This window comes from Myotis yumanensis, unplaced genomic scaffold (genome assembly GCF_028538775.1).
Source record: "Myotis yumanensis isolate MYYU_CA2020_CCGP unplaced genomic scaffold, mMyoYum1.0.hap1 SCAF_1, whole genome shotgun sequence".
Lineage (NCBI taxonomy): Eukaryota > Metazoa > Chordata > Mammalia > Chiroptera > Vespertilionidae > Myotis > Myotis yumanensis.
In genome coordinates, this window is record NW_027223752.1 from 190655238 (window position 1) to 190679339 (window position 24102).

At 36.1% G+C, this 24102-nt stretch overlaps 1 protein-coding gene across 3 annotated transcripts in view; it reads left to right on the top strand.

The window, feature by feature from the left end:
• CNOT6L (CCR4-NOT transcription complex subunit 6 like) overlaps positions 1–24102 on the top strand; it is a 120500-nt gene that overhangs the window by 68500 nt on the left and 27898 nt on the right. For all 3 annotated transcript variants that reach the window (XM_070394363.1, XM_070394357.1, XM_070394348.1), the window contains 3 exons: positions 17963–18031; positions 21217–21374; positions 23711–23865. In XM_070394363.1, the coding sequence (XP_070250464.1) occupies positions 17963–18031; positions 21217–21374; positions 23711–23865 (382 nt within the window). The remainder of the gene's footprint in view (positions 1–17962; positions 18032–21216; positions 21375–23710; positions 23866–24102) is intronic.

Genomic DNA, 24102 nt, shown 5'->3' on the forward strand with positions numbered 1-24102 from the left:
AGTGTCCCGACTAACGAGTTTTTCGAGATACGAGCCGTCTCTCGGCCAATTTTTTGCTTTGAGTTGTGAGCTAAAATTCGGGTTATGAGCCAGCTTCAGATACCCCATTGCTAGTTGGCGCAGCGAACGTCACAGTGAACGCCACAACATCAGCTCAGCATCACATGTCTCACTCGTTCACTGTTGATTTGATATACGAGTAAGTTGAGTTACAAGCTCCATCATGGAATGAATTAAACTCGTAAGTCAAGGCCCCACTGTACTTTTGGAAATTCTCTCCATGATAGAGGACACTTACATATAAAATTTTTTAAAATAGATTTACAATAAGGTAAAACCTGATTAATAACTAAATAACTAGAGGCCTGCTGCATGAAATTCGTCCACTCGACGGGGGGTGGGGTCCCTCAGCCCAGCCTGCGCCCTCTCTCAGTCCGGGAGCCCTCCGGGGATGTCCGACTGACGGATATCCTTAGCACTGCTGTGGAGGCGGGAGAGGCTCCCACCACTGCTGCTGTGCTCACCAGCCATGATAATGGCTTCTGGCTGATGGCACTTCCCCTATGGGAGCACACTGACTACCAGGGGGCAGCTTCTGCATTGAGCGTCTGCCCCCTGGTGGTCAGTGCGTGTCATAGTGACCAGTCCTTCCACTGTTTGGTTGATTTGTATATTAGCCTTTCGTTATATAGGATGTTTGGCTATAAAGACTAAAAGTTTTGATAGGAGAGAGAGAAACTTATTAGAGAGGTATTTTTAGTAAAAGTTTAAGAGTATTTGGCTGTATACGTATTATGTGTATGCTGTTTCCTTCTAGCTTTAAAATTAAATATCTCTCATGTCTATGACCCAGCAATATGGGATGTGTGTGGTTTGTCTGTGGGTATAATTTTCAAGTTTTTCATATGTTTTAGATATAAGCTATTTGTTGGTCTATATGTTGCAGATACCTTCTCCCATGGTGTTGTTTGGTTTTTCACTCTCTTAATTTATCTTTTGATGAACAGAAAAAATTATAACATACTTAAATTTGTTGATCTTTTCTATTAAGGTACTGCCTTTGTGTCCTCTTTAAGAATTTTTTCCTACCTCAGGCTCATGAATGTATTTCCCCCAAGTTATTATCCAAAAACTACATTTCTTACTTGTAACAGTAGGAGCTATAATATTTCTGGCATTGAAGTTTGTATAATACAAGAGTCAATTTTTATAACTTTTTCATATGTAAATTAAATTGACCCTGAGGTATTTATTGAAAAAACTGTCCTTTCATTACTGTTTTTAGTGCCATTTTTGTCATATATCATTAATGTATGTATGAGTGTGTTTCTAGATTCTGTATTCTCTTCCATTAGCCCTTGTGACAGTGTCTTAATATGGAAAAACATCTTAAGATTCAGTAGAGTAAGTCTTCCCCCTTGATTTGATTCTAGTCTTGGCTAGTTTTGCTCCATGCTGCTTTTACCTTGATTTTTCATTAAAATTTTTAGAAAGGGCTTTTCAAATTTCTTCTCTCCCCAAAAATATAAGGATTTTTATTGAGAATATATTGAATTTATATATTGCTTTGGAAAGAATTGGCATTTTTGCCACACTGGGTCTTCTATCTATCCAGAATATTATTTTATTTATTGTACCTTCTCTAATTTCTCTCAATATTGAGGTTTAGGTTTTTGTGCAGTGAGTGGTCTTGTGTATTTTTTATTACATTTATTCTAGGTATTGACTTTTGTTGCTCTTATGAATAGTCTTTTTGAAAATAGGTCTTAATGATTATTGCTGATACAGAAATACAATTTGAGTTTTGTATATTTATTGGTATTCAGCCACCTTGCTGAGCACTTTCTAAATGCCTTTGGTAAGTACAAATTCAGCACTTTGCTAAACTCTTTTTAATACTAATGTATTTTTGTTTCAATTTATATAATAGTACCATTTGCAAGTAATGACACTTTTATTACTCTTTCTAATTCTTATGTCTTTTATTTCTTTTCCTTGCCTCATTGTACTTGCTACCACCACCAGTAAAATGCTAACTAAAAGTGAAAATGAGCATCCATGTATAATTTAATAATTTGTTAACTTTTAATAATTCATGACTAACTATGATGTTCATTGTAGTTTTCATATACATAACTTTTATCAGGTTAAGGAAGTTTTCTATTTCTAGTTTCCTAGGAGAGTGTTTTATTTTTTAATATGAATAAATATTGCATTTTATCAAATGCATTTTCTCTATTGAGATGAGCATATAACTTTTGTTCTTCATTAATTTGGCAAATGCATTGCTTGTTTTTCATGTTATACCACCTTTGTATTCTTGGAATAAACACAAGTACTTTATAATATATCATTGTTATATATCCCTATATTCAGTTTATTAATACTTTACTTAGGTTGTTTAGCATGTGGGTTTGAGTGAAATTGGCCAGTAATTTTCCTTTCTTCAGTAACCTTGTCAAGTTTTTGTTATTAAGATTATTTGGCCTCATAACATTTATTGAGAGGGATTGTCTCATTTTCTATTATTTGGAAGAATTTATGTAAGGTGGGTGTTCTTTCTTTCTTAAATGTTTTTTAGAATACATCCGAGCCAGGTCTTTCTTTGTAGGAAGTTTTCAACTACTGATTTAATTTCTTTAATAACTATAGTACTGCTTTGATTCTCCATTTCTCTCTTTACCAATATCTGAAAGTTATATTTTTTGGTAATTTTTCCATTTTATCTAAATCTTCCAATTTATGGATATATAGTTGTTCAGAATATGTTTTTATGATCTTTTAAAGTCTTTTGACATATAGTGATAATCTCTTTTTCATTCCAGATATTAGTTACTTGTGTTGCCTCTATTTACTTCATGCATAGTCTTGCCTGGAGATTTATCAATACTTTCTTTGGGAAAAAAACCCACCAATTTTTGGCTTTGTTAATTCTGTTATATTTTTTTAGTATCAGAATTTTCTTTATCTTTATTTCCTCCTTTTGCTTTCTTTGGGTTCCATTTGCTGTTCCTTTTTAAACTTTCTAATACTAAATAATTAATTTTAGACTTTTTTTTTCCCCAAAGGAGTTATTTATAAATATCTCTCTAAACATGGCTTTTAGCTGCATCCCACAAATTTTAATTTGTATTATTTTCATTATCATTTAGTTCAGCATTATTTTCTAATATCTCTCATCATTTCTTCTTTGGTGAGTCATTTAGAAGTTTATTTCCAGGGAAGTTGTTCTAGTTTTCTTTGTCATTGACTTCTAGCTTAATTCCATTGTGATCAGAGAACATACACTGAGTGATTATAATTTAAATTTTAAAAATATATTATTTATTACCCAGCACATACTTAATTTTCGTAAATGTTAAGTATGCACTTAAAAAGAATGTGCATTCTATAGTTGTTTGGTGCTGCAATCTTTACATATTAGTTTGTTAATTGCTTGAATGCATTATAAATACTTAATGATTACTTTGTTTTTATTCATTATTGATAGAGCTATGTTAAAATATCTCCCTTTTATTGTAGATTTGGTTATTATTGTAGCTCTTACAACCTTTTAATTATATATATTGAGGGTATATTTTCATTTGTTTCATCTTTCTGGTTATTTGAAACTTTCACCATTATGTTCTTCTTACTTTGAGTTTCAATTTCTTTGTTAAAGTACTTATTTTGTTTGTTAATTTGTTTTCTGAGCCCATTAAATTGCCTGTCTGTATTTTCTTGCATCTTGTTGAGTGTTTTCAGAACTGCAATCTTGAATTCTATGTCATTTCCGTCACATATTACCATGTCCTTAAGTTTGTTTACTGGAGATTTTTCGTTTTATTTTTGAACTGTCTTGCTACCTTGGTTATTCATGGTATTTGATGGATTCCTTCTCTGTCTAGGTATCCAGTAGTCTGCACTGAATCACAAGGTTGTTGTGTATTTTTGTTGTTGTTGTTGTTTTGTTTTGTTTTTAAGCTCTCGCACTTCTTTGGCTTTTCAGGTCCCTGCAGAGTGATGAAAAATGGCCTGTGCTTGATGGGAAGGGGGGTGCCTCCTTGATTTCTTAAGGATAGTTTCATTTAATACAGAATTCACGGTTGATGCTTCTTTTCTTTCAGCACTTGAAAAATGTTGTGTCAGTTTCTCTGGCTAACAAGTTTTCAGAAAAGAAACACATTGTTTCTTTACAGGCAATGTGTCATTTCTCTTTGATGTTTTTGAGAGTCTTTGTCTTTAGTTTTCATCAGTTTAATTACTAGTATAATGTGTCTTGGTGTGATTTGTTTGAGTTTATTCCGCTTAAAGTTTGCTTACCTTCTTGAATTTGTAGCTATATGTCATTTACTAAATTTGGGAATTTTTAGTCATTATCTCTTAAGAATACTGTTGAAATTTATGTTCTTTCTCTCCTTTTTCTGCACTACGATGATATGAATCTTAGAGCTTTTGTAGTAGTCCCACAGGTCCCTCAAGCTCACTCCTCCCCCTGCACCAGTTTATTTTCTTTTTATTTATGTTGAACAAATTCTGTTGATTCTTAAATTCCCTCATTTTATCTTTTTAAATCTTTATTATTGTGCCCTTCTGTGAGTTTTGTTAGTTTATTGTATTTTTTCAGTTGAATAATTTCATTTGGGTCCTATTTATTTATTCATTTTCACTTTAAATGACACTTTAATTTTTAGGCAAACAGAAGTAAAGCACTACATACTAGGGTATCTAGGACCTTGAAAGGGTCGTGAATTGGAGGCATAGCATATGAGGTGTGTCCTTTCTCTTTCTGGCCACCAATGTGGCCTTTGATCTTGGCCATGGTGAAAACTCCTCTGCCCATCCAGGTGGCTGCTCTGGCCACCCAAGACACGATTGTCCAAAAACCCAGGTTTTAGTAATGAGGCCGATGACCCAGATGTCTAGGCTTGGTGCCAAAGCATTGTTTCTTTTATAAATAACACTTAAAATTCTCCTGGTTCCGGGGACCTGATGTTCAAGATCCAAGGTGTCAAGAGGATTGGTTCCCTCCGGAAGGCTCAGGAAAGAATCTGTTGCAGGCTTTGCTCTGAGCTTCTCAAATGCTTAGTGTTTATTAGTTTGTGACTGCATCGCCCTGATCTCTGCCCCTGTCATCAGATAGCTTCTGAGAACCCAGTTTGGTCTTTTAAAAAAAAATGTCACTTATGCTTCTTTGCTGGGGTTTTCTGCTTTTTTTTCTTCTTGCATTTATTTCAAGAGAATTTATCATTATTTTCTGAAATAGCTTTATGATGGCTGCTCTAAAATCTCTGTCAGATAATTTCAACATCTGAATGATCTCTGTTGGCATTTGTTAGTCTTTTCTTATGTACGTTTTTCCTGGTGTTTGGTATGACCAGTGATTTTCAGTTGTACCCTGGATATTTGGAATATTATGTTAGGAGACTCTTGATTTTTTTAAAATCTCAATTTTAGCAGACAGTTGCCCAGTTTAGTTTTATTTCTTTTAATCTTTATTATTGAAAGTATTACATAGGTCCTCCTTTTCCCCCCATTAACCTCTTCCAGCCCTCTCCCGTCCTCCACCCCCGCTCCCTGTTTAATTTTAGCATGTAGGTTCTGTCAGCCCTTCCAGACTCAGGTGACACCCCTAGTATGGACAAACCACATCCAGTGCTTCTGACCACTGTGAGATCTCTCTCTCTCTTGGGCTCTGCTAGCGTTGTTGCCATCAGCAACATTAATTTACCCACATTGCCGAAGAAGAAAGGAATAGAGAGGAACTATAAAAATAGCTGGTAAACAATTAAGAAAATGGCAATAAGTACGTATCTAACAATAATTACATTAAAGGATCATAAGAAACTACTGTGAACAATTATGTACCAACAAATTGGACAACCTAGAAGAAACAGATAAATTCCCAGAAATATACAACCCATCAAATCTGAATTATGATGAAATAGAAAATCTCAAAAACCTTCCAACAAACAGAAGTTCAGGACTAGACCAGTGATGGCGAACCTATGACACGTGTGTCAGAAGTGACACACGAACTCATTTTTTTGGTTGATTTTTCTTTGTTAAATGGCCTTTAAATATATAAAATAAATATCAAAAATATAAATCTTTGTTTTACTATGGTTGCAAATATCAAAAAATTTCTATATGTGACACGGCACCAGAGTTAAGTTAGGGTTTTTCAAAATGCTGACACACCGAGCTCAAAAGGTTTGCCATCACTGGACTAGACAGTGTCCCTATTGAATTCTACCAAATATTCAAACGAGATTTAACATCATTCTTTCTCAAACTCTTCCAAATAATAGAAGAGGAGGGAACTCTTCCAAACTTACTTTATGCTGTCAGCATTCCCCTAATACCAAAACCAGACAAGGATGCCGCAAGATGAGAAAATTACAGGCCAATATTCTTTTTTTTAAAAAATATGTTTTTATTGATTTTATTCTAGAGAGGAAGGGAGAGGGAGAAAGAGAGAGAAACATCAATGATGAGAGAGAATGATTGGTCGGTTGCCTCCTGCACGCCCCCCACTGGGGATTGAACCCGCAACCCGGGCATGTGTCTTGACCGGGACTTGAACTGTAACCTCCTGGTTCATAGGTCGACGCTCAACCACTGAGCCATGCCGGCTGGGCCAGGCCAATATTCTTGATGAGCAGAGATGCAACAGTCCTCAACTAAATGTTAACAAATGGAATTCAACAATACATTAAAAGATCATATATCATGGTTAAGTAGGCTTTATCCCAGACGTGTAAAGATGGTTCACCATCCACATTAACAAAATGAAAGATAAAAATCAAATGATCATCTTAATAGATGCAGGAAAGCATTTGACAAAATTCAACATGTACTTTATGCTAAAAACTCTTAAAGTGGGTATAGAGGGGATGCACTTCAGTATAATAAAGGTCATAAATGACAAGCCACAGCTAACATTATACAAGTCAAGGGTACTCAGTCTCACCACTTCCATGCAGTGTAGGACTGGAAGTCTGAGCCAGAACAGGTAGGCAAGAAAAAGAAATAAAAGGCATCCAAATTGGAAAGGAAGAAACTGTCACAATTTACAGATGACATAATATTATATCTAGAAAAATGTATAGACTTTGTAAAAGGGAACTCTTGTGTATTGTGGTGGGACTGTATATTGGTGGAACCACTATGGAAAGTAGAATTACCATATGTTCCAGTAATTCCACTTTTGAGTATTTATCCAATGAAAATGAAAACAGTAACTCAGAAAGATATCTGCATTTTTATGTTCATTGGAGCATTTATAACAACCAAGGTATGGAAACAGCCTAGCTGTCTATGAATGGATGCATAGATAAATAAATTACGGTATATGTACTGGTATATGCACACAATGGAACATTAGTCATAAAAAGAATGAAATCTTATCATTTGCAACAACATGGGTGGACCTTAGGGACATTATACTATGTGAAATAAGTCAGAGAAAGATAAATACCATATGATCTCTCTAATATGTGGGGGAGGGGGATAAGCTCATAGATACAGAAAACAGATTAGTGGTTGCTAGAGGTAGTGAGGGGGGAGATATGGGTGAAGGGGGACAGAAGGTAAAAAGGAAAAATATATGTTGCATTATTGAGCAACAACAACATAAAGGGGTAGGGAATAGATCAAATATTCAAAAACGAATTTTAACAGAAATTGGAATATATTTAGAATTAAACAACAGTAAGCTATATAAAGGAAAATTATATATGTAGCAAGATGAGAATTGAATGAAAACGTATACTGTGGAACTCCTTTTTTTTTTTGTTGTTGTTGTTGTTTGTTTGTTTTTTTTATTTAGGAACAAATATAATATTTAGTGGATTTAAAAAAGTGAGATTGAAGAAAGTCTGAATACTGCTTGGAGATTTGATATGTAGAAAGCACTGTTAATTTGTTTTTAGATGTGATAATATCGTCATCAGTAACTTTTACAGATACATACTAAAACATTTATTGAAGACGTGAAATGTCTGGGATCAGCTTTAAATAATCTATGTGTAGGGAATAGATTGAAGTATAGATGAATCAAGATTGTTCAAGGGTTTATAATTATTGAAGCTGGGTAATGGATATTAGAGATTCAGTACATGATGCTCTCTACACCTTTGTATATGTTAGAAATTTTCCATACTAAAAAGTGGAATTAACAAACAAGAGCAAAGACTTCATAATACAATACAAAACAAAACAAGTAGATTTTTTAAGTATATGTCACTCGTGAATATATTCTCATTGTAAAAAAATGTTAAAATTCCTGTTAAGACTAGAATTTCCTTTTATCACATCACTATCTTTAATTCTAGTTTTATCCATGTAAATCGGGTTGGGGAACGTCTGGCTGTGGGCCATATAAGGCCTGAGAAATCATTTGGTCTGGCCCTTCCAAGGTATTAGGGGTGAGTTAAATGTTTGACTAAATATAGCAGGCTAATTTTTTTTCCCCTTTATTGATTAAGATATTACAAATGTGTCTTTATCCCCCCAATGTCCCCTCTTCCCCCAATCCTGCCCTCACCATCACCCCCTGTTGTCCACATCCATCGCTTATGCTTATATGCATGCATACAAGTCCTTTGGTTGATCTCTCCCCCTCACCCCCACCCTCCCCTACCTTCCTTCTGAGATTTATTTTTTATCATATTGAAACGATTATATTCTCCTTTTTAGTGCTTTTCCCTTAAGTGATTTTTTTTGTTTGTTTTCAAAGTGAGTATTTTTTTTATTTTTTCGCCTTTATTGAATAAGATATTACAAATGTGTCCTTATCCCCCCAATGTCCCCTCATCTCCCCAATCCTGTCCTCACCCTCACCCTCACCCCCTGTTGTCCACATCCATCACTTGCATGCATACAAGTCCTTTGGTTGATCTTTCCCCCTCCCCCCACCCTCCCCTGCCTTCCCTCTGAGTTTTGAGCATCTGATCGATGCTTCTCGGTCTCTACACCTGTTATTGTTCATCAGTTTATGTTGTTCATTATAATCCACAAATGAGTGAGATCATGTGATATTTATCTTTCTCTGACTGGCGTATTTCACTTAGCATAATGCTCTCCAGGTCCATCCATGCTGTTGCAAATGGTAAAAGTTTCTTCTTTTTTATAGCAGCATAGTATTCCATTGTGTAGATGTGCCAAGGTTTTTTAATCCATTCATCTGCTGATGGGCACTTAGACTGATTCCAAATCTTAGCTATTGTAAATTGTGCTGCTATGAACATAGGGTTCATATATCCTTTCTGATTGGTGCTTCTGGTTTCTTGGGATATAGTCCTAGAAGTGGGATCACTGGGTTAAATGGAAGTTCCATTTTTAGTTTTTTGAGGAAACTCCATACTGTTCTCCACAGTGGCTGCACCAGTTTGCATTCCCACCAGCAGTGAATGAGGGTTCCTTTTTCTCCGCATCCTCACCAGCATTTGTCATTTGTTGATTTGTTGATGATAGCCATTCTGACAGGTGTGAGATGGTATCTCATTGTCGTTTTGATTTGCATCTCTTGGATGATTAGTGACTTAGAGCATGTTTTCATATGTCTCTCAGCCTTATGTATGTCCTCTTTCAAAAAGTGTCTATTTAGGTCCATTGCCCATTTTTTGATTGGGTTGTTTATCTTCCTTTTGTTAAGTTGTATGAGTTCACTGTAAATGTTGGAGATTAAACCTTTATCAGAGATATCATTGGCAAATATGTTCTCCCATGCAGTGGGTTTTCTTGTTGTTTTGTTGATGGTTTTCTTTGCTGTGCAGAAGCTTTTTATTTTGATATAGTCCCATTTGTTTATTTTCCCTGTAGTTTCCATTGCCCTAGGAGCTGTGTCAGTGAAGAAATACCTTTGGCATATATCTGAGATTTTGCTACCTGTGGATTCCTCTAATATTTTTATGGTTTCCCATCTTACGTTTAAGTCCTTTATCCATTTTGAGTTTATTTTTGTGTATGGTGTAAGTTGGTGGTCTAGTTTCATTTTTTTGCATGTGTCTGACCAAATTTCCCAGCACCATTTATTGAAGAGACTGTCTTGACTCTATTGTATGTTCTTGCCTCCTTTGTCAAATATTAATTGAGCATAGTGGTTTGGGTTGATTTCTGGGTTCTCTATTCTATTCCATTGGTCTATATGTCTGTTCTTGTGCCAGTACCAGGCAGTTTTGAGAACAGTGGCTTTGTAATACAGCTTGATATCTGGTATTGACATCCCTTCTACTTTGTTCTTCCTTCTGGATTGCAGCAGCTATTCGGGGTTGTTGTTGTTGTTGTTGTTGTTTTTATTCCAGATGAATTTTTGGAGAGTTCTTTCTAGATTTGTGAAATATGCTGTTGGTATTTTAATGGGGAGTGCATTGAATCTATAGATTGCTTTGGGTAGTATGGACATTTTGATGATGTTGATTCTACCAATCCATGAACATGGTATATTCTTCCATCTGTTTATGTCTTCTTCTATCTCTTTTTTCAATGTTCTGTAGTTTTCTGGGTAGAGGTCTTTTACCTCCTTAGTTAAGTTTATTCCTAGGTATCTGGTGCGATGGTAAATGGGATTGTTTTTTTAATTTCTCTTTCTGTAAGTTCACTCTTGGCGTATAAAAATGCCATAGATTTCTTGGTGTTAATTTTGTATCCTGCTACATTGCCGAATTCATTTATTAGATCTAATAATTTTTTGATGGAGTTTTTAGGGTTTTCTAAGTACAATATCATGTCATCTGCGAATAATGACAATTTTACTTCTTCTTTTCCAATTTGGATGCCTTTTATTTCTTCTTCTTGTCTGATCGCTTTGGCTAGCACTTCCAGTACTATGTCTAACAGGAGTGGTGAAAGTGGGCATCCCTGTCTTGTTCCTGTTCTTAAGGGAAATGGTTTTAGTTTTTGCCCATTGATATGATGTTGGCTGTAGGTTTGCCATATAAGGCTTTTATTATGTTGAGGTATGATCCCTCTATTCCCACTTTGCTGAAAGTTTTTATCAAGAAAGGATGTTGGACTTTGTCAAATGCCTTTTCTGCATCAATATGATTATGTGATTATTGTCTCTCAGTTTGTTTATGTGATGTATCACGTTTATTGATTTGCGGCTATTGTACCAGCCTTGCATTCCTGGAATAAATCCCACTTCGTCATGGTGTATGATCTTTCTAATGTAATGCTGGATCCAGTTTGCTAGAATTTTGTTGAAGATTTTAGCATCTATGTTCATTAGGGATATTGGTCTGTAATTCTCTTTCTTTTTGGTGTCTTTATCTGGTTTTGGGATTAGGGTAGTGCTGGCTTCATAGAAAGAGCTTGGAAGTGTGCCTTTCTCTTGAATTTTTTGTAATAGTCTGAGAAGGATTGGCTTTAGTTCTTCTTTGAATGTTCAGTAAAACTCCCCTGTGAAGCCATCTGGTCCAGGGCTTTTGTTTGCTGAAAGCTTTTTGATTACTGTTTCAATTTCATCAGTAGTTCTTGGCCTATTCAGGTTTTTTGATTCTTCCTGATTGAGTTTTGGAAGCTTGTATTTTTCTAGGAATGTGTCCATTTCATCGAGGTTGTCCAGTTTGTTGGAGTAGAGTTGTTCGTAGTATTTTTTGACAATCCTTTGTATATCAGTAGGGTCAGTTGTTACTTTACCTCTTTCATTTCTGATTTTGTTTATTTGGGTCCTCTCTCTTTGTTTCTTGGTGAGTCTGGCGAGAGGTTCATCAATCTTGTTAATCCTTTCAAAGAACCAGCTCTTGGTTTCATTGATCTTTTGTATTGTGTTTTTGGTCTCTATGTCGTTTAATTCTGCTCTGATCTTTATTATTTCCTTCCTTCTGGATACTGTGGGCTTTTCTTGTTGCTCTCTTTCTAACTCTTTGAGTTGTAGGGTTAGATAATTTATTACCAGTTTTTCTTGTTTTTTGAGGTAGGCCTGTAGTGCTATCAACTTCCCTCTCAGGACTGCTTTCATTGTGTCCCATAGATTTTGGATTGTTGTGTTTTTATTGTCATTTGTTTCCAGGATGCTTTTTATTTCTTCTTTGATCTCTCTGGTAACCCAGTCATTGTTTAATAGCATGCTATTTAGCCTTCAAGTGTTTGCTTTTTTTTCAATGTTTTTATTGTAGTTTATTTCTAGTTTTATGCCATTGTGATCTGAGAAGATGCTTGTTATGATTTCTATTCTCTTGAATTTGAAGAGACTTTGCCTGTGTCCTAATATATGGTCTATCTTTGAAAATGTCCCATACGCATTGGAGAAGAATGTATATTCTGTAGCTTTGGGGTGAAATATTCTGAAGATGTCAATTAAGTCCATCTGATCTAGTGAGTCATTTAGGATTGCTGTTTCTTTGTTTAGAGGATTTATCCAGTGGTGTCAGTGGGGTATTAAAGTCCCCTACTATGACTGTATTCTATCGATCACTCCCTTGATATCTTCCAGAAGTTGTTTTATGTATTTGGGTGCTTCTGTATTGGGTGCATATATGTTTACGAGAGTTATATTTTCTTGTTGAATTGCTCCCTTTAGTATTATGTAGTGGCCTTCCTTATCTCTTGTTATGGCCTTTACTTTGAGGTCTATTTTGTCAGATATAAGTATCGCAACCCCAGCTTTTTTCTCATTTCCATTTGCCTGAAAAAATTTTTTCCATTCCTTCACTCTCAGTCTGTGTGAATCCTTTGTTCTGAGGTGGGTCTCTTGCAGACAGCAAATATATGGGTCATGTTTTCTTATCCATTCAGCTACCCTGTGTCTTTTGATTGGAGCATTTAATCCATTTACATTTAATATTATTTTTGAAAAGTACTTGTTTGTGGTCATTTTTATTCTTAATGTTTGTGTTTCTTCTTGTCTTTCTGTTTCTTCTTGTTACAGCTGTCCCTTTAGCATTTCTTGCATTGCTGGCTTGGTGGTAATAAACTCTCTTAGCCATTTTTTGTCTGTGAAGCTCCTGATTCCACCTTCAATTTTGAATGATAGCCTTGCTGGGTATAGTATTCTTGGATTCATTCCCTTGCTTTGCATCACTTTGTATATTTCATTCCATTCCCTTCTTGCCTGGTGTGTTTCTGTTGAGAAGTCAGATGATATTCTAATAGGAGATCCCTTGTAGGTAACTTTCTGTCTCTCTCTGGCAGCCTTTAAGATTCTTACTTTGTCGTTGGTGTTTGCCAATTTAATTATGATGTGTCTTGGTGTTGGTCTTTTGGGGTTCATCTTGTTTGGCACTCTATGTGCTTCTTGGACTTGTGTAGTTTTTTTCTTGCCAGTATCAGGGAAGTTTTCTGTCATTATTTCTTCAAACAGGTTTTCTATTCCTTGCTTCTCCTCCTCTTCTTCCGGTACTCCTATTAAGCGAATGTTGTTTTGTTTTGCGTTGTCCTAAAGCTCCCTTAGGCTCTCCTCTTGCTTTTTAAGTTTTTTTCCAGTTGCTCCTGTGTTTGTGTGTTTTTTTCCTACCTTGCCTTCTAATTCGCTGATGTGGTCCTCAGCCTCTTCTAGTCTGCTGTTTAAGCCTTCCATTGTGTTCTTTATTGCAGCTATGTCGTTCTTCATTTCCTCTTGGTTCCTTTTCATGTTGGTGACATTCTCATTCAGCTCCTTATAATTCTCATTGAGTTGTGTGTATTTGTCATCCAGCCGTTTGAGCATCCTTATAACCATTACTCTGAATTCTTTCTCTGATAAGTTAGTAGCCTCAATTTCATTTAACTCCCTTTCTGGTGATTTCTCTTTTTCTTTCCTTTGTGGATTGCTTTTTTGTCTTCCCATGTTTTGCTGTAATGTTTTAATTGTAGCTCCGATTGCTTTGCTACCCAGTTTCTTTTGGGTATGGTGCTACTGGTGTGACCTCTCAGTCTCCTGGGCTTGGTAGTCTAGTGTCGCTCCCTATTTGGGTTCCCTTGATGTAGGCCTGCGAGCTGGAAAGGCACAACTGAGGTGTCTAGAAGTCAGCAGCCGTGGATGGGGTGTCCCAATTTTTGCTGTCTTGTGCCCTTGGTTGAAATCACACGTGCCCAGCGGGGACTCACAGTGGCATCCAGGAACCGTCTGTTGGGGTGGTGGGGCTCAGGAGGCCTGCATTCTGGAAAAGCGTGACTGTGGTGTCCAGAGTTCTGTAGTTGTGGGATGGGCAGACTCAGCTTTTGCTGCTGCCTCCGTGGTTGGATACATGCGATCCCAGCGGCAGCTCACAGGGGCACCTGTGGTGTGTTTGCCAGCAGAGTGTACTGACACACTCTGAAGGGCCCTGGCACTGAAGCCACTGGATTTCAATGTCTGTGGCAGGTATCCCAGAAGAGGGAATCCAGCTTTTCTACAGCTCAGCAGCGCACCCGTTTGTTTAAGTGCATGTCCAGTGGGGCTCACAGCAGGGCCCCAGGGCTGCCTGTGGAGCGGTGGTCTTGGGAGACCTGTACACTGGAAAAGCATGCACCTGTAGTGTCCAGAGTTCTGCAGCTGTGGGGTGGGGAAACTCAGTTTTTGCTGATGCACCTGTGGTGGATAGGCGTGCGTTCCCGGTGGTAGGACACAGGAGCACCTGCAGTGAGTTTGCTAGCGCAGGCGCACTGAAGCACTCTGAAGGGCCCTGGCACGCTTAATCGAGGTGTCTTTGGGCAGGTATCCAGGATGGGTGAATTCAGAATTTCTACTGCCCAGGGGAGTGCGTCCCTATTAGTCCAAGATCAGACCCAGCGGAGGCTCACTGCGGCTTCCCAAAGTGCCCTGTGGATAGATGGGCTCAGGGGGAATGAGCAACTGTGGCAGTGCGCTGTTTGCCGGCGCTGAGCTCTGATGCACACTCTGAGGGGCCCTGGCGCTGAAGGGCCCTGGCTCTGAAATTGCGCAGCTGGGTGTGTGTGGGCAGTTATTCAGGCAGAGGGAATTCAGAATTTCTACTGGGGGTCAGTGTGCCTGTGTCTGTACAAAATCACACCCAGCTGGGGCTCACAGTGACTCCTAAGAGAAGTCTATGGAGTGGTGTGCCTGGAGACCTGAGCGTGAATGCAATGTAGGAGGTCTGCCGCTGGGGAGGAGGGAGTTGCACTTACTGCTGCGGGCGCGGTGCACCTTTGGAGGTGGAGGTCCTAGGGTCTGCAAGTCTGCAGGTGGGGCAGCAGGATTTTGGTTGGAGTGGCTGCCGGGTCACGGGCAGTGTTCAAGGCCTGTCTGGGTGGTGGTGCTGATGAGTTCTTAGAAGAGGCTGCTCTCCCCTTCAAGATGGCGTGGGCTCTGTGCCCGAGTCTCGCAGTCTGGGCCGCAGGCTAATTTTTAAGTTGATAATTTTGTATGGCCCATGAATGATGTTATAAATATCCAGATGGCCCTTGGCAGAAAACAGGTTTTCTACCACTTATGTAAATAAACATACTTCTAGGTTGAGTGTGTATTCTTGTAGACATTAACATCCAAAAATTATACCAGTAGAAATTTTATGGTATTACTTTTTAAGTATGTTTTAAAAACTTTTTCCAATAAATTAAATCATATCTTATTATATTTTTCTCCCTTTTTTGTACTCAACAGTATTTTTTAAAAAATATATATCTTTATTGATTTCAGAGAGGAGAGGGAGAGAGAAACGTGAATGATGAGAGAGAATCATTGATCGGCAGGTTCTTGCACACCCCCTTCTGGGGACCAAGCCTGCAACCTGGGCATGTGCCCTGACTGGGAATCTGTGACCACCTTGTTCATAGCACTGAGTTACACCAGCCAGGCTCAACAGTATTTTTATATATCTTTTCACTTTAGTATACATGTATCTAATCATTTTTTTTTCTTTAAATGAACTCAAGCAGCTTTGAGTTTTATGGGTATTAGCCATTTACCATTGTTTGAGCTATTATAAACAATGGTGTAATGAATATCTATTTGAATACTGCTTTACGCAGATAGAACTGATCCCAGGAAATAGAATTTTTTTTTTACAGGGACATGGATGTTTTAAATTTTAAAAGATGATTCACTTAGTCCTCCCAGATAGCTGTACCAGTTTTTATTCCTATCAGTTGTACATGTAATTATGTGTTTCACCATATATCATCACCCATGGATATTAGTAAAATTAAGTTTTTTTGTTAACCTGGATAAAAACATGCTATCTTATCTTTTTCTGCTTTCTAATTACTGATGATATAGTCTTCCTGTGTTATTAGCTCTTCAAATATTTTTAGTGAATACTATGCATTTTACTTATAGTGATATAGTAGTTAAGTGTATTATTTTAAGATTTGGGAAGCACCAAAATGTTGATATCACATTACTTATTTTATTTTGAGAATTTTCTTGATTTATACATTTTTAACCGCTTGCTAAGGATCCCAATAGCTAGAAAGTGTCATGTGTACCTTCAGTGTATTTGTATATTGGGCTTTCGTTTTTGAGATAGTTGCCATGATTTTGACATGACACTCCTAGCAGGCGTGATTATTTTTCACATTTCAGTGTGTTGAACTAGCTTAATGGTTTGCTTGTCCTATATAATAAAAGTGTAGTATGCAAATTGTCCCCTCGACCAGGGGTTCTTCCGGGAGTTCGACCAGGGGGCGGGGCCGGCCAGGGGAAAGGGAGGGAGGCCCTGCTAGGGACCCTACCAGTGCACAAATTTCATGTACTGGGCCTCTGGATAATAACATTCATCCCTTTCCTGGCACTATATGGAATATACAAAGTAATGGCAATTCCATTTTTTGAAAAATAAAGATGCTAAAACAGGGGTCCTCAAACTTTTTAAACATGGGGCCAGTTCACTGTCCCTCAGACCGTTGGAGGGCCGGACTATAGTTTAAAAAAAAACTATGAACAAATTCCTATGCACACAGCGGTGGAAAAAACACCCGCGGGCCGGCTAAATGTTTTCGGGCCGCATGTGGCCCGCGGGCTGTAGTTTGAGGACCCCTGCTTTAGATAAACTTTTGACACAAGGATGGTTAGTAAACTGACATTTTTTAAGGTATTTGCATGAAAATTTTTGTGGCTGGATGGAGATGGTGTATATTTGTTTTAAAGAAATACATTTCTCAGCCACTAAATACCCTGGGCAAATAACTTGCATCAAATTGTTGTGTAATTGAAAATGTTTTTAAAAGGAAGAAGAAAGGTGGGTAGTTAAATCTTAACTTAGTGCCCAGCCAGTGTGGCTCACTGGTTGAGCATCGACCTATGAACCAAGTGGTCATGGTTCAGTTCCCCGTCAGGGCACATGCCTGGGTTGCGGGCTCGATCCCTGGTGAGGGGCATGCAAGAGGCAGCTGATAAATGATTCTCTCTCATCATTGATGTTTCTGTCTCTCTTTCCTTCTCCCTTACTCTCTGAAATCAATAAAAATACTTTTTAAAAAAAAGAAAAAAAATTTAACTTAGTGAATTTTCTTTCATCTGATTGTTGGATAGTATTTAGTTCCATGGTATCGATAACTATATCTGAGCAATTAATGTTTAACCAATGCCTTTCTTTTTTCTGTACAACCTAGTTCTAATCTCTTGCTTTGCATAGACATTATGAAAGAAAGATTTAAATTAGGAAATGAAAGCCCCATTAGAAAATGTATTAATTTTTATTATACATTGATATGTGTTTTTTTCTATTTTAAAGAGATTTGAGTATTTTAGTTCATCAATATGTTGGAACTCTACATAGCTTTGATTTACCTGCAGAGAACAAGGCTGAGTCAATGTGTAATTAAGACATAAGAACCTGGTTAAAGTTTTAAATGGGTACTTTTCATAAGTACTATGTAAGTGGAATTGCCAGTGAGTTTCCTAATATTCTTTTTTGTATATTAGTTATATGTTTTCTGCATAGCTCTTCTTAAACTTCCTTTGGCTTCTAAATTTTTACTATATTTCAGTATGTTTTTAAGTAGGCTTTTGGTTCATTACAGCTGAAGAGAAGAAAAGTTGATTTGACATTATAACGTAAATGATACCGATTTTAGAAACATCTGAAATTAACTTACGTTAGAAAAATTTTATTTCCAGTTCATCCAGAGCAGCTTCCTCCGAGGCCATGGATTACATTAAAAGAACGAGACCAAATTCTGCCATCAGGTAAATAGTTTTTATTTTTCCTTGACTTTTCCCAGAAATACTTGAAATGCCATTTGGGCAGTGTGATAAAATGAACAGGCCTTCATTTTATATTAGGTGAGTATGAAAATGCTGATGGATAGACTTAAAAATCCACACTAATGCTTAACCCACACTAATACAAGAAGCTTTCTTTCACAGTGATGTAACTCTTAGTTTTAAAGTGATTCCTTGTACTACAGCCTTCCAACTGGCATCTTCACAGCATATTGGGAGATGTAAGGAAAATTAGTAATAATGAATTTTCTTCTGAAAAATTTAAACCTACTTAGGTACTTAATCTTTCTTGAACAGGTAGACTGATAACAGTTGTGAAAGAATAATTTAGATTGAGTCTATATTTGCTATATTAGAAACAAAATATGACATGAGGTCAGTGGTGTAGAAATGGTATAGTGTGAGCATTTAAGCAATTTAAGGATATGGTTTAGCACTTCTTGTACTGCATGAATGTAAAAAATATAAATCTTTGTCTCTTTGTGGAGACCAATATTGATTTGACATCATTTATAGGGCTCTGTACTTCTCATTAGACATTTTATGAATGGGAATTCTACTTAAAATAAGTTGTGAATTGGTATTTCTCCTAATGCCTTCTTTTTAATCACAAGAATAGTGGTTTTTATGGTATCTAATTTCATTATAAAATTAAATAAAAATTTTACTGTTTTAATGTGAAGATTAAAACAAGCACTGAATACTCATGCTTCAATAATTTTTAATGGGTAAATCATAGTTTATCGTGTACTTTTTAAGCCCTCCTATTTGTGAGGTGTTTTTTTACGTTATTAAGAGGATTCAGAAAAAGTCATTTGCTTTGATATTGGGAAATGTGGGCGGTATAACATCTTCACGGTTCTATTTGCATTTTAATAACGCTGAGAAATATTATCATATACGATTTATTTCTTCTTTCAGAAGTAATAATGTTGAAACCAGCACTATCTAGAGCAGTGATGGCGAACCTGACACGCAAACTCATTTTTTTGGTTGATTTTTCTTTGTTAAGTGGCACTTAAATATATAAAATAAGTATAAAAAATATGTCTTTGTTTTACTATGGTTGCAAACATCAAAAAATTTCTATATGTGACACGGCACCAGAGTTAAGTTAGGGTTTTTAAAAATGCTGACACGCCGAGCTCAAAAGGTTCGCCATCACTGGTCTAGAGCCACAGTATCAGCCTGACCCATGAGGCATGGTGTCAGTGTTATCACGAATAACATTTCTATTATCAGGATACACATTGATGGTTTGAAAAAAAGAATACCTAAGGTTTTCTACAAACCTTAAGTTAGGCAGGTTTATTTTATGTTTAGCCCTCCCTAATGTGCAATTAATTTCTGGTATTAAAAACACCATTTTCTAGTTATTCAAAGCAATTCTTTTTCTAGTACGAGTGAACATAATCTTGAAGAAAACATTTTCTAATATTGCATACCTACATTTCCATTAGAAAAAGGACAACAGAAAGAAATTTTCACTAGTTGTTGAACTCTCAGAGTAATGTATTTTGGGGTTTTCCTTACTGAAAACTGGTATGGATTTTTTTTTTTTTTTTTCGAGATGTATGCTTCCCTGAGTAGAATCTGAGTGCTAAAAAAAGATATTAAAAATGCCTTTTACTTTTGGTGCATAGGGAGATGTGTATAATAACGAATGATGGTTAAGTGTGATTTATAGCCAAAAAATTATAAATGTTAAACTATCGTAGAATAATTACCAAATAGTGCAAAAGGTAGCAGTATACAAAATTGCCACCAGTTGAGATCCCCAGGGGAGCACTGAACTAAGTTTCTCTTATTCTTTTACCATTATTTGAATCTGAACCAACTTCAATCAAGTGTTACTTTATTACTTGGATTTCTCACCTTTTATTTAAATACTAGAGGCACAGTACACAACATTCATGCACTCGGGGGTCGGGGAGGTAAGGGGCCCCTCAGCCCGGCCTGCACCCTCTCACAGTCCGGGACTCCTCGGGGGATGTCCACCAAGGTGTCCTTAGCTCTGCTGTGGAGCCTCTCCCGCCACCCTGCTGCACTCACCAGCTGTGAGCCTGGCTTCTGGCTGAGCGGCGTTCCCCCTGTGGGAGCACACTGACCACCAGGGGGCAGCTCCTGCATTGAGTGCCTGCCCCCCTGGTGGTCAGTGCGCATCATAGTGACCAGTCGTTCCACCGTTCAGTCGATTTGCATACTAGCCTTTTATTATATAGGATGTGATTCTCAACTGTGTCTGCCCATTCTAATCACCTGGGATACTTTCTATAAATATAAATACCCCGACCCTAATATACAGACTTAATTTGTCTGGAGTAGGGCCTTTGGCGTCAGCTGTTTGTTTGTTTTTAAAGCTCTTCAGACTGATTCTAATGGGCAGCTAGGATAAAGAATCACTGGTAAAAATCAGGGCTTTTCAAACTGTGCATGTCATATGAATCACCTGAACATTTTGTTAAATTGCAGGTTTTGATTCAATAGGTTTTTGTGGAACTAAAGATTCTGCATTTCTAAGGTAGCTTAAGCCTTTTCTTTAGAGCACACTTTTGAGTAGCAAGAATACAAACCATGTTCTCTCAACTATTAGTGTACTCACAGTCCTTTCATAGTTCAAGGGCATTATAACATGAGAATTTAATTTCAGCAGTGAACATATAACTTGGCAAAAAGGATTCTCTTATAACTAAACTTTCTTAGTGCATATTCTTGCTTAGAGCAGTGAGAGCAGTAAAAGGTCCACTGAAGTATTAAGTATGGATATTTTATTAAAAATTAATGAAATTAGAGCCTTTTAATGAGAATGAAACTAAAATTTACTTTTGTTTAATTTATATAGAAAAGCTTTACTCAACAAATTATGTGCAAAAATCATTCTTATTTAAAATTTTAATTTGTATTAAAATAAATTTTCTAAAAATTTCAAATATGAACTATTAGTTTAATTCTAGTAAAGTTGCTTTGGTGTGATTGACTTTGGTGAAGTTTTAGTAGATACCATTTAATGTATTCTTGCCCAAAGCATTTCATAATGATGATATTTTGAGTATGTTTGTGTGCCCTGTGTGCTTGTGCACATGATAAATACTTTAGATAAAGTTGCCTAATTTTCTCCCTTTTGTCTTTTTTTTTCTCTCACTTCTTAGCATCATTCACGGTTATGTGTTACAATGTGTTATGTGATAAATACGCCACCCGGCAGCTATATGGCTATTGCCCATCCTGGGCATTAAACTGGGAATACAGGAAAAAGGGAATTATGGAAGAAATTGTTAACTGTGACGCAGATATCATTAGTCTTCAGGTAACACAATAGAAATTGAATTGTCTTTAAGTTAAAGGTGAACTTAAAAATAAAAGATCTTACTTCTGGGAGAGATCCTGTTTTCAAAGCAAAACTCAAAGGGAATTGTTTTCTGTCCTTAAAGAAAATGGACAATTTTAATAAGAACCTAAGACATTTCCACAGTGAAACTATTTTGCCAAGTACAGCCATCCATTTATACTTATTTACTATCTTAAGTGAAAATTATCTCTTGCATTATTCATGTTAACAATCATCTCATCCATAAATTATTGGTATTGCCAAAAGAGAAAACTGCAGAAGATTGTGTCTTTTAGGAATATAAATTTGACTTTTAATTTTAAAAGAAAATTGCTTACCCACTATTGTTCCTTGCTAATAAACATTTTAAACATTTAAAAATATTGTATTATAGCCCTGGCCGGTTTTGCTAAGCGGTTAGAGTGTTGGCCTGAGGACCAAGGGGGCATGGGTTTGATTCCTGGTCAAGGGCGCATACCTGGATTGCAGGATCCCTGTCCCCGGGGGGGGCACAAGAGAGAGGCAACTGACCAATGTGCTCTCTTCACATCAAAGTTTCTCTCACTCTCTCTCCCCCTCCCTCCTTCCCTCCACTCTCTCAAAAAATCGATGGAAAAAATATCCTCAGATGAGGATTAACAACAACAAAAAATGTACCATCAATCATGCAATTTTGTCTTATTTTAAAAACCACCTCTGAAATTTATATTTCTCCTGTTTTATAACACTTCATTATAATAAGTTTAACTGGAGAAGCACCTTTCCATTGAAATAAACATTTTATTGCTTTTTTTCATCATTTAGCTAATGAATAGCCAAGAAAGTTTATAGGTAAATTTTTTTTTAGCAGCTTTCAAAGCATATTAAATATTTTAAAGGTGTCTTAAAATGTTAAATATTATAGTTCCACACCTTCTTCTCAGGATACCCTGAGAAGAAATTATTATGTTGTCCATGGTTTATATGACTTCCTGGAGAATAATAAGAAATATCTTCAAAAATTAAATTTTCTTCTCATCACTGAGAACCGACACAGATTTGCGGGGAGGAGGAGGCAAACAGAATCAGTCTTATTATTACTTAATTGTCTCCATTTTGTATATGTAGTAACAATAGCCTCACACTCTTCTATATAAAGTTTAGTTTGAAGGATAAAAATACCATAATATAAAAGTTTTCATACCAGTGTCACCCTAATAAATTTAATTAAAGCAAGAAATGTTATAGTATCAGAAACAAAAATTTTAAAAATTAAAACCATTATTCTGAAATCTGCTCTAGGGAGTAGACATGGCTGAATATGTTAATAAGAATGAATTTTTCAAATGTAGGTCAGATACAACTATATGCCAAAACACTTCTTATTATAAAAGTAATACTACTTTATAAAGTGTTAATTCTAGAGAAGTTGGAAATTTTGAAAAAATATAAAGAATGATGGAAGAAACCATGTAATCTCATATCCCAAAGATAGTTGCTGTGTTAAAACTTCTGAAGTGTTTCTTGTATACATTTTTAATTCACTTATTTATTTATTTGTAGATATATTTTAAAAATAAAGTTGATATCACACTGCTGACATATTTTCTTTTTTATTTATTGTCCGTAATGCACTTTATATTACTAAAATTTTTCAGAATTATTTATATGAATATACATTAATTGATTTATTATTTTCCCTACTGTTGGACATTTAGGCATGTTGTGAGCATTATCATTCATAAATCTTATCTTCAAACTTGATTTTTTCATTTGGAAGGATTTGTTAAAAACATTTTGTGGATAAAAAATAAAATAATTTAACCCAATAATTACTAAATTAACAGAGACCATTAGATTCAGGTACCAAAAAATTCCTTAAAGTACAATTTTTTGTTGATAAATCTTAAGCTTTTTACTCTCGGGTATTAATGCTTTTCACTAGAGTTGAGAAAGATAAAATAAATTTTTAAAAATACTTTTTTATATATAAAATTTATTATTTCCTACCACTTAGTCTATGATATGATCAACATTCTTTGTTTAATTACCAGTTGTGAGGAAGTGAAAAATAGTGGAATGAAGTCTATATTGGGAGTCCATAGGCTTGGGATCCACTAGCTGTGTGAGCATGAGAAAATCATATAACATTTGGTTCTTTCAGGTTTAAAAAGCTGCCATTGTCAAATGGCAGCTGTTAGGAGTAAGGTAAGATAGATAATATTTGTTATGTGAATTATTTTAACTTAGCCACATCTTATTCATAATGCTGAACATTTTTATATCTTTATCAGAGTTTTCCTGTCATGTCGATGATAACTTTTCTTTCATCTCAGGAAGTGGAAACAGAGCAATACTTCACTCTCTTTCTGCCAGCATTGAAGGAGCGTGGATATGATGGGTTTTTTTCTCCAAAGTCACGTGCCAAAATCATGTCTGAGCAGGAGAGAAAGCATGTGGACGGTTGTGCAGTATTCTTCAAAACAGAAAAGTGAGTTAAGGAAACAAAGCATAATAGTGTAAACTTACTCCTTTAATTACTGCACATTTGAAATTGTTTTTGGTTTGACCCTATAAAATAAATAAAAAGCTAGAAAGCAAGTGATATAAAAATTAAATTTTAAGTAAATTCATATACTTGAATATAGTGTTATAATCATATTTCCAATTATATTTTCATGAAGTAAAATATTAGTTTTGGTGTGAAAAAAATAATTAGTGGCTTTTA